The sequence below is a fragment of the Amborella trichopoda genome, chromosome 9, assembly GCF_054954075.1.
Source record: "Amborella trichopoda isolate Santa Cruz 75 chromosome 9, AtrichopodaSantaCruz75HAP2 v2.0, whole genome shotgun sequence".
Taxonomy (NCBI): Eukaryota; Viridiplantae; Streptophyta; class Magnoliopsida; order Amborellales; family Amborellaceae; genus Amborella; species Amborella trichopoda.
In genome coordinates, this window is record NC_142344.1 from 592,191 (window position 1) to 605,509 (window position 13,319).

Consider the following 13,319-nt stretch of genomic DNA (forward strand, 5'->3'; position numbering starts at 1 on the left):
ATTATATTTAAACAAATATATTTATTGCCAAGTCCGCATTTGTACATGTGCGGGCTTGGCCGCATGCTAACCACTTTTCTTAAATAATTTTCTTTTTATCAAATTGCCCATAGAGATGAATAGTTTAACACCCTATCCATATATTTCAATTTAATTTCAAAAGACTCATAAATAGTTACAAAACGGTAAAATATTAGATGGTTCAACTTTTATAAGTATTTTGATAAATTATTTAAAATGATAATCTATAACTTAAAAAAATCTAACAAATAAAAATATAGGACACGGTTTTGGTTAGTCAACCGACTCACCTATTACCATGCTGTCCGTTATTTATCTAACTATAAGATGAATGTCAAAAAATGTTACAACACGGTGAAGAAAGTAATTCAAAAAATAACATTTATATTTTTGAAAAAAAAAATCCAAATTTAGATTTGATTGAGATTATTGAACTATAAAATTTTGAATCGACAATACATCTTTGAGATATATTTTGTAGGGAGAACCTACACAAGAATAGTGTGAGTCTGTTGCCTCACTAAACACTTTTCCAAAATATAACAGCATGCTCATTTAATTAAATAAGGGTGCAGTTGGCATACGGATCCATTTGGAGCTCTAGAGGTAAGGTACGCCTTCAAATTTTATCATAGTATATAATTTTAATGTAAAATGTTCTCAAGATTATCTCAAAATCTATTTTTATATCTAATTATAAAATTTTAAATTTGAAAAATGGTTAAAATCAAGTAGATCTATAAACATATGAAAATCTTGAAAATGGACGGTGTAGATAATATGTTGTAAAATGCACTATTTCTAAAACTTAAAATCTTTTTATTTTTCATGGTCATAGATCTGATGTCGAGATGATCAATGAAAGGGTTTTTCAACATTGAAACTACTTTTTCCGATGGATTTTTTAAATGCAATCCTTTGCTCTACTTTAAAAGGTTGCAACCTTATATAAACTTTTTCCATTAAATAATTCTAAAAAACCCCTACCCTCTAGTGGCAATTAGTGTCTCCATTACCTAGTTGTCTCTAAGCTTATCAACCTCACGTTCTTTATCCGTCTTTCTATTTCTTCCCTTATAAAATTCCATTTTTTTCCATTCCTCAAGCCTAAAATATTATTCGATGTTATTACCTCACCTTTTTACACACACACTCTCTCTCTTCTCTTGTAAATCTCACATTCTTTCTCTCCTCCCTGTAAATCTCAAATCGTAAACCTCATTTCTCTTTCTTCCCTCCTTATAAAACTCACATTTTTTATAACTCAAGTTGAAAAAATAGTGAGTAAATCTTCGACCTCACATTCATTTTGCTACCTCTCTCTCACCAATAAAGCTTATAACTCTCTCTCTCTCTCTCTCTCTCTCTCTCTCTCTCCTTATAAATTTCAGATTCATTAGCCTCCTTCCTTTTTCTTCCCTTACAAACGCACCCTTTGCATTCCTCAAAATAAAAAAGTAGTCACTAAAACTTACGGATCTCACATTCATTTGCGTTCATTTTACTTACTCTCTCTCTCTCTCACCAGAAAACACTCAGTTAAGCTTACAAACCTGAAAATAGTCACGGAAGGTCAAAAACCTCACATCCATTACTCTCTCTCCCTCTCTCTTACAAAACTCACATTCATTACTCTCTCTCTCTACTCTCTCCCCTCCTACTTTATAAAGGAAAATTGTTCTATGTGGTGGGGGACATATTTCTACTATTTCTTTTTTCTTTCTTTTTTCATGTTCATGATCTACATGTTTGAGATTATATGCCCTTAAAAATTCGGTTCAAAAATCCATTTCTACATGTACTCATGGAGGCCACGTCCTTTTATTAAACCAACCGTTTTTATCCCCAAAACCAAAAAAGAAATCATCTGTTGCAGACTTGCAGTGCACGCCTATCCCCCAAACCAGGTGGCTACTATCTTAACTTTGAAGCATTCTTCTCGACAAAGTCTCTGAGACCTGGATTTTTTAGCCATGACTTTTTCTTTCTCTCTTTCTTATAATATATGTTTTCCTCTCAAAAACTCTCCTCCCTTATACCCCCCCTCCCTGTCCCTCCAACCAATCCCATTCTTAATGCCTGAAAATACCCGCAACCCATCAAACTCGAATCCCTTCTATCCGCCCAATATCAGAGTTTCACAGAGTCCCCAAATTAGGGTTAGGGCTCCAAAGAGAATCAGTTGCAGACGAACCACTTCGGATATGGAGTACCAAGTTGACTGTGTAGGCACTGGCCAAGACGTAGAGTGCGTTATGAACTCTGAAGCTGAGGAGCTGATGAAGAAGGACACGTCCAGCTTCGAAGTCGAAGGAAATGGAGAAATGGGTTTTGGTTCTGAAAGTTCAATTGTTAATGGGGTATTGGATACTCTCTTGCTGATCTCTCCATTCTTCTTTTGGGGAACAGCTATGGTCGCCATGAAAGAGGTTTTGCCAAAAGCTGGGCCTTTCTTTGTTGCTACAGTGAGGCTAATTCCATCTGGCCTTTTATTGATTGGGTTTGCTCGGTTCACAGGAAGGAAGCAACCTTCAGGGATTTGGGCATGGATTTCAATTGCATTATTTGGATTGATCGATGCAACTTGTTTTCAGGTGGGCAAAATGTAAGTTCGCTGCCTAAATTCATAAGACTATTACGGGGAAATTTTATGGAATATATGAGCTGCAATTTGAAAATTCATCTTCTTTTTTATCATCAACAGTTCTTTCCTACCTTCCCCTTGCTTTCTTTAGCAAAGAATTCGGTCTCATTTTTATGGATGGAGGTTTTCTATCTTTGTTAATTTTCTGTGGACTCTTTAGAGAATTCCATAATTTCGTGTTGGTTGTGAACACCGTAAAATTGTATTGATCACCAGTTGACATATTTGGATCCAATTGGTTGGAAAATTTCCACTCGACAAGCTTCATAAATGTTGCAAAATATCATATTTTTCTTGTTGTAAAGATTGAAGACAACTTGTTCAGCTTAATTTGCAGATGGTAATTTGCAGGCATTTGGTCCAAACGACCAAATATAAATGGCCACCATTGGAATTCAAAGATGAGTTGTATGATTTTACACATAACCCATTAATAATCGCATACATCGTTATTTTTTTCCAAATACTTTGGAATTATTTTGTAATTTTGCCGATGTCCAATTTACACAGTAGTACAGTAGCATTACTTATCTGGCACCTCATATATATATTTTTGGATACTTTGCAATGGTTTTGCACGTATCTCCAATTTTCAAGTTGAACTGTAACTTTTTAATCCTGATTCTTGTGACAAATGGTTAAGGTTCTGTTAGTTAGGTTAATGGTTTCCAGATTGAGACTCTCCAGTGATATACTTGTTTTGGCTATGGACAAAAGCTTCATTAGAGGGTGTGAATGTTTCTACATTGAGAGTCTTCATTGATATACTTATTTTGGCATCGGGACAGGGGTTTCTCGCAGAAGGCCTGCAGAAGACTTCCGCAGGGCTCGGAAGTGTACGTAATTAGTTCTCTACCCCCTCCCAACTTCTCTCGCTTTTTTTTTATCAGCAAGATAATTAAATTTCCTTAATTGTTTGGTTATTATGGAAGATTTTCTTTGATATATTGGTTTTTATATGCAGGTTATCATAGATTCACAGCCCTTAACGGTGTCAATACTTGCAGCCTTGTTGTTTGGTGAAACCATCGGTTCCGTTGCAGCAGCTGGGCTTCTGTTAGGTGTTATAGGTCTTTTGCTACTTGAGGTTGGTTTCTAGTCAATTGTTTATTGTGATGAGATCAATTTTTTGCTATAAAATACATACTTTCGTTTTTCACACTTGAATTCTCATCCATGTCGTTATTTTTCTTGTACCGAGTATACATGATGTAATGGCTTGTGCGGTACATGAATGAAGTATACTCTTGCATCAAGATGATTAATTAGAATACAATGAAAAAAGTCAATCTGTAATTGTAGTTCTGTGTGCTGCTTCCAGCCAGGATTTGCAACAGGATTATAAATTGAAAATGATTTTCTGATTTTATTAACTTCACCTTTTGATATGGTTGTCGGTTGAAATCTATTTGCAAGGTTGAACTCAACCAACTCCACCATCGTCGGTGCTTCGATAAATCTGTTAGATAATTCTGTAAACAAGCTATGGGCTACTGAATGGCAGATAGTGAACCTACAGCTGCATTAAAATCGTATTCACATTAATATAAGTGCAATGAATATCTGTCTCACCTTTGTGCTATGGTAAATGCTTCATAACAGTGTAAAACAACCTGTACCGGCCTACCAAACTGATCAACGGAACCAATCCGGATCGAAACCGGCAGGTTCTCTTGGGGAATTTTTTATAGAAAGCAAAAATAAAATAAAATAACAGTTGGAATGGCCGGTCTGAAGATTCCAATCAAAAACAAAATTTTCTTTTTTTTTAACAATCTGCGGAATGGAAACTGACCTACCCTTTGGGTCTCCCCTCCTTGAGAACAACCTTCCTTTTTTGAGCCTATTCATAAAGAATTCAAAAAGAAGTTTAAAAAGGAAAAGCACAATGTTTATTTGTAAGTTTTAAAAGAAAAAAGAACAAAAAGGTTTAGACTCAGACCAGTTACTCATCAGTTCTGAGCCATCTCGAACAGTTCCGAGCCGGCTCGCTGGTTTTTTATTCACTGCTTCATAACAAAGCAAAAATAGAAACGATAGAAATATCTCATTGAATCTCCCTGGTGTTATTTAATTAGATGAAGTAGATGTTTGCTTGATGAAATTATATCCAATGAACCATGTCAAATGATCGTCTTCACCATTCAATGAAATGAACGTTAACAGAGAGAGTGGGACCCACCATTGGTGTCATGGCCTGTACTGGTGGTTCCCCTCCATCTCCATTATTCATTATGTCACTAGACCGCAATTACCATAACGAACTTTGCTTATAAATCTATCAGATTAAATTCTTCAATGAATCTCCTTGGTGTTATTTAATTTGATGAAGTAGAAGTCTGTCCTTAGTGAACATCACCATCCAATGAAAGGAACAGTTGTGGATAGAAGGGGAACCCCCATTGATGTCCTGGCTGCACTGTGGGATCCACTCTCTCTCCATCACTGTTCATCATGTCACTGGATGGTGATGACCACATTGGACTACAATTTTACACAGTCCAGATTATAGCATACTTCCTCAAAACTTTAAACAGTTTCTACCCCTCTCTAATTCCTTTCACCAGGCTCCTGCACTCTCCTTGCAAGGTGACGATTCATCGCTTTGGGGCAGCGGAGAATGGTGGATGCTCCTTGCAGCTCAAAGCATGGCAGTGGGAACTGTCATGGTCCGCTGGGTGTCCAAGTACTGTGACCCTGTCATGGCCACAGGATGGGTAGGTCCACTTAAGTTATATTTTCGCTTCATCATTGGTTAATTCTCATTGCTTTCCTTTAGCATTTGCATTTGATGAGTGAATGCATTTTTCTCACAAGGAAGAGCCACAAGAAATTGAATGTTCTCATTTCTTTAAATTTGTGATGCAAGTAGCTCCTACTTGTCCAATCTAGACTGGGGATCTCGCGTAAAATATAAAGAAATGAGAGTAAGTACATGTAACGGCAAAGGGGGGAGAAAAAAATAAAAAGATGAAAAAATAGTTCCAGACCCCTACATGTAGTCAATCCTTGATTAATGGTGAGAATTTTCTTTTAGTCCCCTCGGTGGTGTAGATATCTTTTTGATCGCCCTTGAGCTTTTAAGTCTCCAATTTCAATTCTAATGATGGCCATGATTCTACTTTCTTTGTATGCTTTTATGAATGGTCTTGTGAATTTGAGTATATCAAGACAAACAAGTTTCTGTTTCTATTACAGCACATGGTTCTTGGGGGCCTTCCTCTTCTGGTTATCTCCATGCTTAATCATGATCCTGCTATCAGTGGTAGTCTTAAGGAGTTTACTCTGGGTGATATTGGGACACTCGCCTATACCTCTGTGTTTGGAAGTGCTGTCAGTTATGGTGTTTACTTCTACAATGCTTCCAGAGGTCATCTCTCAACTATGAGACTGTTCGCCTTTTTGTTTTCGTGGATCAAAGAAGCAAACTTCATTTCCTTTTACTTAATATCTGATGAGTAATGTGGATTGACTTCTTTCTATCATGAATTATTAGTGCATCTATGGTTTTTCTTCTTTCTTTGGGAAGGCATACTGTAATCCATAAGGCAATGAAAAACGGCCTATTGGGGTCACCATTGTCCATTGAGCTGATGGAGTTTAATGGATGACGATTGAGAACGAGTGGGAACAATCGTCGGGGGTCATGTCCATTTCTGATGGTCATCACCGTCCACTTCATTGAATGGTGTTCTCAGCAGAATACGGGTTTTCATAGCCCATTTGGATTATAGTAAGACTTTCCATTCCTTTTTATTCGTGTAGAATAAATATGGATTTCAATCCTTGAGAGGCCGAAATAAATACACCCAGGCACTTGCAACTGGTCTGTGGCAACCAATACAATGCTTTGTGCCTTTGGACACATCCATTGTGTATAGAGATGCTTGATGTAATAGAATGACATTGCTTAAACACTGCAGTAGTTTTGATCATTGTTGCTAACCGAATTCATTTGAATCTGAGATGGAATTCTAACTTGAATCAATCAAGGCACCCTCCATTTTATTTTTGAAGAAATATAGTCCTCTCCAACATACTAAATTGTTAATGACTTTTACAAAGGCAGAACTTGCTTTCCTTTATTTTCATTAACACGTTTAGGAAAGATCGAAGACTGGCTTAAGCTCATTTTTGGGACTAATTTTCTGCAAAAATTTCTTGCAGGTAGTTTGACAAAGCTCAGCTCCCTCACATTTCTAACGCCAATGTTTGCCTCTCTTTTTGGGTGAGACATCTCTCCTAATTCAGAACCATGCTGAAACTTGTGTTTTTCAACATGCTCTCTCAAAAAACAAAAAAAAATTGGTGTTAAATTCCTTACTTTCATTCATATGCTATTGGACACAAAAAAGGGGCACAGTATACAGAACTCTCTCTCTCTCTCTCTCTCTCTCTCTCTCTCTCTCTCTCTCTCTCTCTATATATATATATATATATATATATATATATATATATATATATATATATTGGACACAAGATTTTGGCACAGCTATATGGATGTTTTATTTTTTAATTCATTTTGATTGATTGTGTAGATTTCACACGGGCGATTGGCCTCAGCGAAACCTAGAATTAATTGTGAAATCTGTTTTGAACTACAGCTATCTTTACCTGGATGAGAGATTCACACCTCTGCAACTGGTTGGAGCTCTTGTGACTGTTGTCGCCATCTATATGGTCAATTTCCAGCCCAGAAAGCAAGCTGAAGATGGTTGATGCAAAGGTGAAATGCTATCAGTTTATGGTTCTCTTCAACACCCTGTAATTACATATGGAAGTAAAGAGGACCAGGGGCATATCATTCGACTTCCTATAACCATTGATTGTACCATATATGGGATTCCACTTCCCAAAAAGAATGGCCTTTATTCTGAAAGTTTTATGCATCACGTTAAATACTCTGGGTGATGTAATATGTGGAGCAGTTGAGCAGAACATTTTTTATACTATTATGAGAAAAAGAAAAGCATGGTTCACTCTCTCTTGATAATCGGCTGAAGAAAAGCATTGTTAATCTTGCTAAGTCTCTACTACTAGAACATGTCAACTGACTTTATTTTCATCCAAAACCAGATGTTCTGTGGTAGATGGATTAAGTCCAAAATAAAGCTGATTGATGGCATTGCTCCAAAATTTATCCAAAAGAACAGGGAATTACGAGAACAGCCGCTCCAAAACCAATCCATTTTCATTTTCTGCAGTTGAAATTTCCTAAAACATACAGCATAACAACATGAAACTCATCAAATAAAAGGGCCAAAAACAAAACAATAAAAACCTGCCCACCCTCAAATCCTTCAGAACGGCATTTCCATGATTTTTAGGTTCCAGTCACCATTTTTCTCTGAGTTGCTATGAACTCCCCAAAAATTCATTTAAAAAAATAAATTAAAAACACCCCCAAACTCAATGCCAATTATTCAAAATTGGGGGGGGGCACTTCAACGGCCGGATTTTCCTATGCTAAACTCTGAATGCTTAATTATATCTTGGCTTTAAATGTTCAACTGTCAGGGCTCGAAGAGGAGTCATCTTTAGGGCTTGAAGAGGAGTCATCTTCTGAATCAGATAGACCTGCCATCTTTTGAAGTGAATCAAAATCCCCACTATCAGAAAGTGTGTGAATTCGAACGATGTCAGCGTCTTCACTGAGTTGCAAAAATAAAAAAATCATAATAGGGTCCCAGAAAAATACAAGAGTACTACTGCAACTCAGCAAAAAGATTCACCAATTGAACAAGTAAAGAGCATTACTCTGTAACCCCAAATATTTCTTTCAATATCAACGAGCCCTCCCTGGAGCAGAATTCCTGGAGCTATTTTATGAAGAGTGAAAATTATCAGTACAAAATTGGCCAACACAACTTTCTTTCAATTCATGAACAAAAGACTGCTTGACCTTTAATTTTATGTGTTTTAATTTATATGAACTTCTTATTGGAGGGGTTTAGGTGGGTCAAACCCACAACCTTGAGGTTGCAATGTTAAGTGCCTCCCTTTGGAGTCATGGTTAGGAACAGAATCTCTTCCAAGTTTCGAAATTTATAATGATTTTGGCACACACAGACACAGAGACACACACATGCGAGGGGGCATTTCAATAGATAGATCTGTTCGTACCATTGTTATCAAGATTTCTTAAGATCAACAACGGAGTAAAATACCATAACCTTATTGCCCTAAGGGCAGCTGATATCTCCTTAAACCAGCATCAAATAGGGCCATTAGAAAATTGACATTTAGTGCGACAAGCTTGAAGGCATCTACAATTGTTTGGGAGTTGGTATATACAATCGTTTCAAAGTTGACAACTTTACCTCGGAGAGATAGAAGAGTTTCCCAAATAGGGCCTGCACTGCAAGCTTCCTCCTGAAGCCCTTCTCTGTAAATCCCGAAGTGTCCATCACAACCGGGCCTGAAATAGGATAATAGTCAGCAGAAATTAAAAAAGGCTGCTCCCATTCTTTTTTGTCTGGCTAAAACAATCAAGGCTAAAATAAGTTTCAATATTGAGGTCCTTCCAAAAGTGACATTGATACTTGATTTTATCATATGACTTTTGCAATGATACCATTCAGTTAAACTGAAATCATATACTAAAAAGTTATTGAATGCATCAAGAAGAATGGGATATGAGATCTATTAGTGCACAAAACAACAGAATGGAGCAGTATAAAAGAAGTTCTAACCATTTTCCTAACCATTACTTTTGAGAAACATCGAGTAACGAGTAAACAGAGAAGATCAGCTTAATGCATCACTACACTTTATTAGGACATTTAGGCTGTATGGAGAGTATTCAGATGCAGTATATTTCACATAGGCATGAAACCATGTGACTGAGTGGATATCCTTTATTTATGTAATCCTTCATTTTCTTATCAATTTTATGTCTCGATATCTTTTCACATAATTAGAAGAAAAAAAAAGAACTCGCAACATGCTAAGTTTTGTTTTTTTTTGGAACTGCACAACATGCTGAGTTTGCATATGACAATATTTAGACCATGCTAACTTGGACAAGCAAGTATTTCCTTTAATACGAGTTTTCATACAACAAATTACAGGAAGCAAACATTCAACAAATCCTAGATTTAAAACTTAGTGTAACACTACTAAATAGTCTATACTTTTTTAACCAGGTCATCACACTTAACCATATGGACAACACTAAGTTACCTTTGTGAAGTATTAAGGCCCTAAGGGCCCTTAAGTTGCAATAGAGGATGAATTTATTATTTAATTCAGTGAACATTAACCACTGAGAAACTATTTTGGATTATTAGAATTGGCCATCAGATATTAGAATTTGGTCTCGATTGATGAATCTCATAAAACAAGTCAATAGGAATTGTAATGAACACACCAAGAAAAATGTAATTAGGGAAGGAGTTGAACAACCTTTCTCCTGCACAATTCGCCTTGATATCTCATTTAAAACTTCAGCAACTTGAGCATCATCAAGCATTGTAACTTTTCTAATGTGGATAAGGTCCATTACCACATCGGGATTGAAAGGCTTTTCATTTAGTGCATATCGTATATATTTCCGTAAAATCTCCTCCATGCCAAAACCTGTCTGAATATGAAATCTCTTTGAAATAATGCGCTCAAAACTAATATCACCAGAACTTTAAAACCCATGCACATAATAATGTCAATCAAAGCTATCAAATTTACTATATGACATAGACATAGAAGAAACAGAAATCATTTGATAATTTGCATGAGTTGTGTTTTCTCCTGCATAAGTGATCCCAGTTTAGCAAGAGAAATTCTCACCATTTTAATCTACTGTAGCTGGAAGAGACATATTCACAACCTAGCATGCATCATCCTAAAGACAACAAATTCTGGGTGTTACCCTGAAAAAAGAAAGAAAGGTAGAACATGTGCATTGCGTTGCATTTTCACTTATCCTCTGCCGATACAACCAGAAAGTAAAACTAAGGGAAAGAGAACTTCTTCTTTTTTGACACAGCAAACCCATAAAAAATCTAATAAGAATATAGGAAATAACCAGATATGCTAGATTAGAGACCAACAACTAATATCTTCAAGAAATATGAACTGCCAAATGATCTATATTTAAGCTCCCTAACACAAATCAGTTACAAGAAATGACAAGCACTTCTGAGCACTTACTACAAATTTACAATTGAAAGGCCAGCCGTTCCTATATATGGGTGACAAGTCTATTTATTGGGATCACAATTTCAACCGACATATGTGTTTCTAACTGCAATTTGGCTTCATATCACGAAAGCCATTTTATATTCATTGTTAATAACACGCATGCAAACTTAACTTCACTTGCTTATGACAATTAGCAAGAACGGTAACCAAAACACCGGAATGTGTGAATTCATATAGTTGTTCTTTGCAAATTGAATCATTAAAGGAGTGCATATGAAAAGAGAAATCTTCGAAGGAGTACCTTCTGCATAAGCCCCTCGAGTGTGGAATGTTGCAATTCATCCCTTCCCATCTGTAGGACATCATCTATGGATTTGCAGAGCATGGCATTCTTGTTCACCTTTCAACCAGAAATTTTCAAAGAGAAAACAATATATGAATAAAGAAAAGCGCATTACTTCAACTTAGCTATCGCTCATAAGTTCAGCCGAATTCGCCATTAGTAAAGAACTTCAAAGAAACACAACAAAAGGCTTTTTTTGCTTGTTATGAAACAATGCAATCAATCCAAACACTTGCACTAATGGTCCAGACCCTTTCACAACAAATAAGAAGAGAATCTCAGCTTAGAATTTTATCCAAAATAAAATCACCCAGACCCACCTCTTGGCTCAATGGTTAGGGTATGATAAAGTAAGAATTCCCATGTCCAAAATATCCTAAGTTACTCAACCAACAATTTCTACGCATTAAGAGAGAGAGATTGTTATTGTTGCACCATCTACAAAGTGCGGAGGAAATTACCAATCTTCGACGCTTGGCCTTTGGGGAATTGAGCTTCCTCAGTGTCTTGAAAACTGCAACAACAAAGGAGAGGCCAACATAAGCCAAAGGCACTGCCAATAGCCATGGCAGAGAACTCTGCCCCACTCTTGGACCAGGTATGGCCTGAGTCACAGTCCCTGTGAACTCAACAAGGTCAGCTGCCTTCTCCTCAATCCATGGCACTTCCTCCTCCACTTCCTCCTCCTCTTCTTCCACTTCTTTGGCAGATTTTGCTTCTTTTTTCTCACTGGTTTCAACAGGGCCTTGCTCCCCTTTTCTCTGTGCCCTGAGAACAGGAAGAGGTGCCCTTTTTTGGGGTGAGCTGAACAGAGAAATGGGAGATGGAGAGAGAAGAGGAATACCCTTTGGAAGGGCACTAGGGTTTAGGGTTCCCCATGAATGGAGCCTCAGAGAAGAGGAAGCAGAAGACGCCATGGCCTCAATTGATTGAAAATTTAAGATTAAATGGAGGGCTTTCGTCGGATTTTTGCCATTTCCTCTGGCTTTTTTTTCCAGACGAAGCTCGACACACGGACGCAGTAGTGACTAACTCGCGTTACATGGAAAAGGTCGTCGTACTAAGTGACGGAAATACCCTTGGGTATAATTATTCCGATGGAAACGGTAGTCCTCACCGCTGGGACAGCTAATTGGTGGGTTTAAAATAAGGGTGCAGTTGCTGTAGAGGTAAGGTGCTCCTTCGAATTTTATCAAGGGTAAAATTATAAAATTTTAAATTTCAAAAATGGTTAAACTTATGAAAATCTTGAAAATAGACGGTTTAGATAATATGTTGTAAAATATATTATTTCTGATATTTAAAATCTTTTTATTTTTTATGGTCATACATCTCGAAGTCGAGATGATCAATCAAAAAGTTTTTCAACATTAAAACTACCTTTTCTGATGGATTTTTTAGGTGCATATGTAGTTTTATATTATAAAGTTGCATACTTATATAAATTTTTTCCAAAATAAAATAAAATTTAATTAAAATTTAATTAAAAATTAATCAAAATTAATATTTGGCCGATTTTTTATCAATTAAATTACTCAGTTTTAATCAGTTCAACAAGCTTTTTCTAAAATCCAATACAACCGTTTGATCAAATCAAAACCCCTCATTGGATCGACAGTCGGTTTGATCCTAATAATGCTTCCCTTAATTTCAATTTTCCTTTTGCCTTAAATGTCCGCGGCCACTAGGCAGGGCTAGATCAAGCTGCAATTCCATAACCGTGAATCTTGCAGTTAGGCTTGGGCCTAGGCAAAGCCCAAGTTTTAAAACGAGCCTGGGCCCGAACGAAGCGCGATTTTCTCACAGAGTTGTCAACCAAGTCTAATGGGTAGCTCTACATATGGAGGGCTATCAATAGGGCAAATTCTAGCCAAGCTAGGTTCAGCCTGAACTTTTGTAGGCAGGTCTAGGCTCAATCTTTTTGAGCCAAGCCCTGTCCTAGCCCAGCCTACCGGCCTAATACTACTTAAAATCGAACCTAGCTTGGCCGGATAGGCGGCCTTGCCTGATTCTTTGGATTGATGATTCTCTTACGACCAGTTTGAATGGACCACTAATACATTTATTTATAAACTTCAGCACACTTGAAGGGATTGCTCCACGAGTGTTAAAATGCCCTCAGTAAGCCACTAGATCTATTTAGCGTCCCAAATTACTTTTCTTTGCTTGAAA

The 13,319-nt window shown here is 36.9% G+C and overlaps 2 protein-coding genes across 6 annotated transcripts; one reads left to right on the forward strand and one right to left on the reverse strand.

Annotated features, from left to right (window-relative positions):
- The first annotated feature begins 1,443 nt into the window (after window positions 1–1,443).
- Window positions 1,444–7,649, forward strand: LOC18438396 (nodulin MtN21 /EamA-like transporter family protein). 5 transcript variants are annotated; one of them, XM_088846820.1, is made up of 8 exons: window positions 1,495–2,450; window positions 2,539–2,626; window positions 3,454–3,501; window positions 3,630–3,752; window positions 5,233–5,382; window positions 5,864–6,035; window positions 6,833–6,893; window positions 7,270–7,649. In XM_088846820.1, the coding sequence occupies exons 2-8, from the start codon at window positions 2,567–2,569 to the stop codon at window positions 7,382–7,384; spliced, it is 729 nt and encodes a 242-aa protein (XP_088702946.1). In that variant the 5' UTR covers window positions 1,495–2,450; window positions 2,539–2,566; the 3' UTR covers window positions 7,385–7,649. The 5 variants fall into 5 exon arrangements, with proteins under 5 accessions (XP_006848643.2, XP_088702946.1, XP_088702948.1 ...); XM_088846822.1 differs by having other exon boundaries at window positions 1,504–2,450; window positions 2,539–2,615; XM_088846819.1 differs by having other exon boundaries at window positions 1,712–2,381.
- Window positions 7,650–7,822: 173 nt separating this feature from the next.
- Window positions 7,823–12,157, reverse strand: LOC18438397 (ribosomal RNA small subunit methyltransferase J). Its single transcript, XM_006848581.4, has 6 exons — window positions 11,609–12,157; window positions 11,106–11,204; window positions 10,070–10,247; window positions 8,986–9,083; window positions 8,423–8,484; window positions 7,823–8,316 (listed from the first exon to the last, which is right to left on the reverse strand). The coding sequence occupies exons 1-6, from the start codon at window positions 12,062–12,064 to the stop codon at window positions 8,172–8,174; spliced, it is 1,038 nt and encodes a 345-aa protein (XP_006848644.1). The 5' UTR covers window positions 12,065–12,157; the 3' UTR covers window positions 7,823–8,171.
- Between the last annotated feature and the right edge of the window lie 1,162 nt (window positions 12,158–13,319).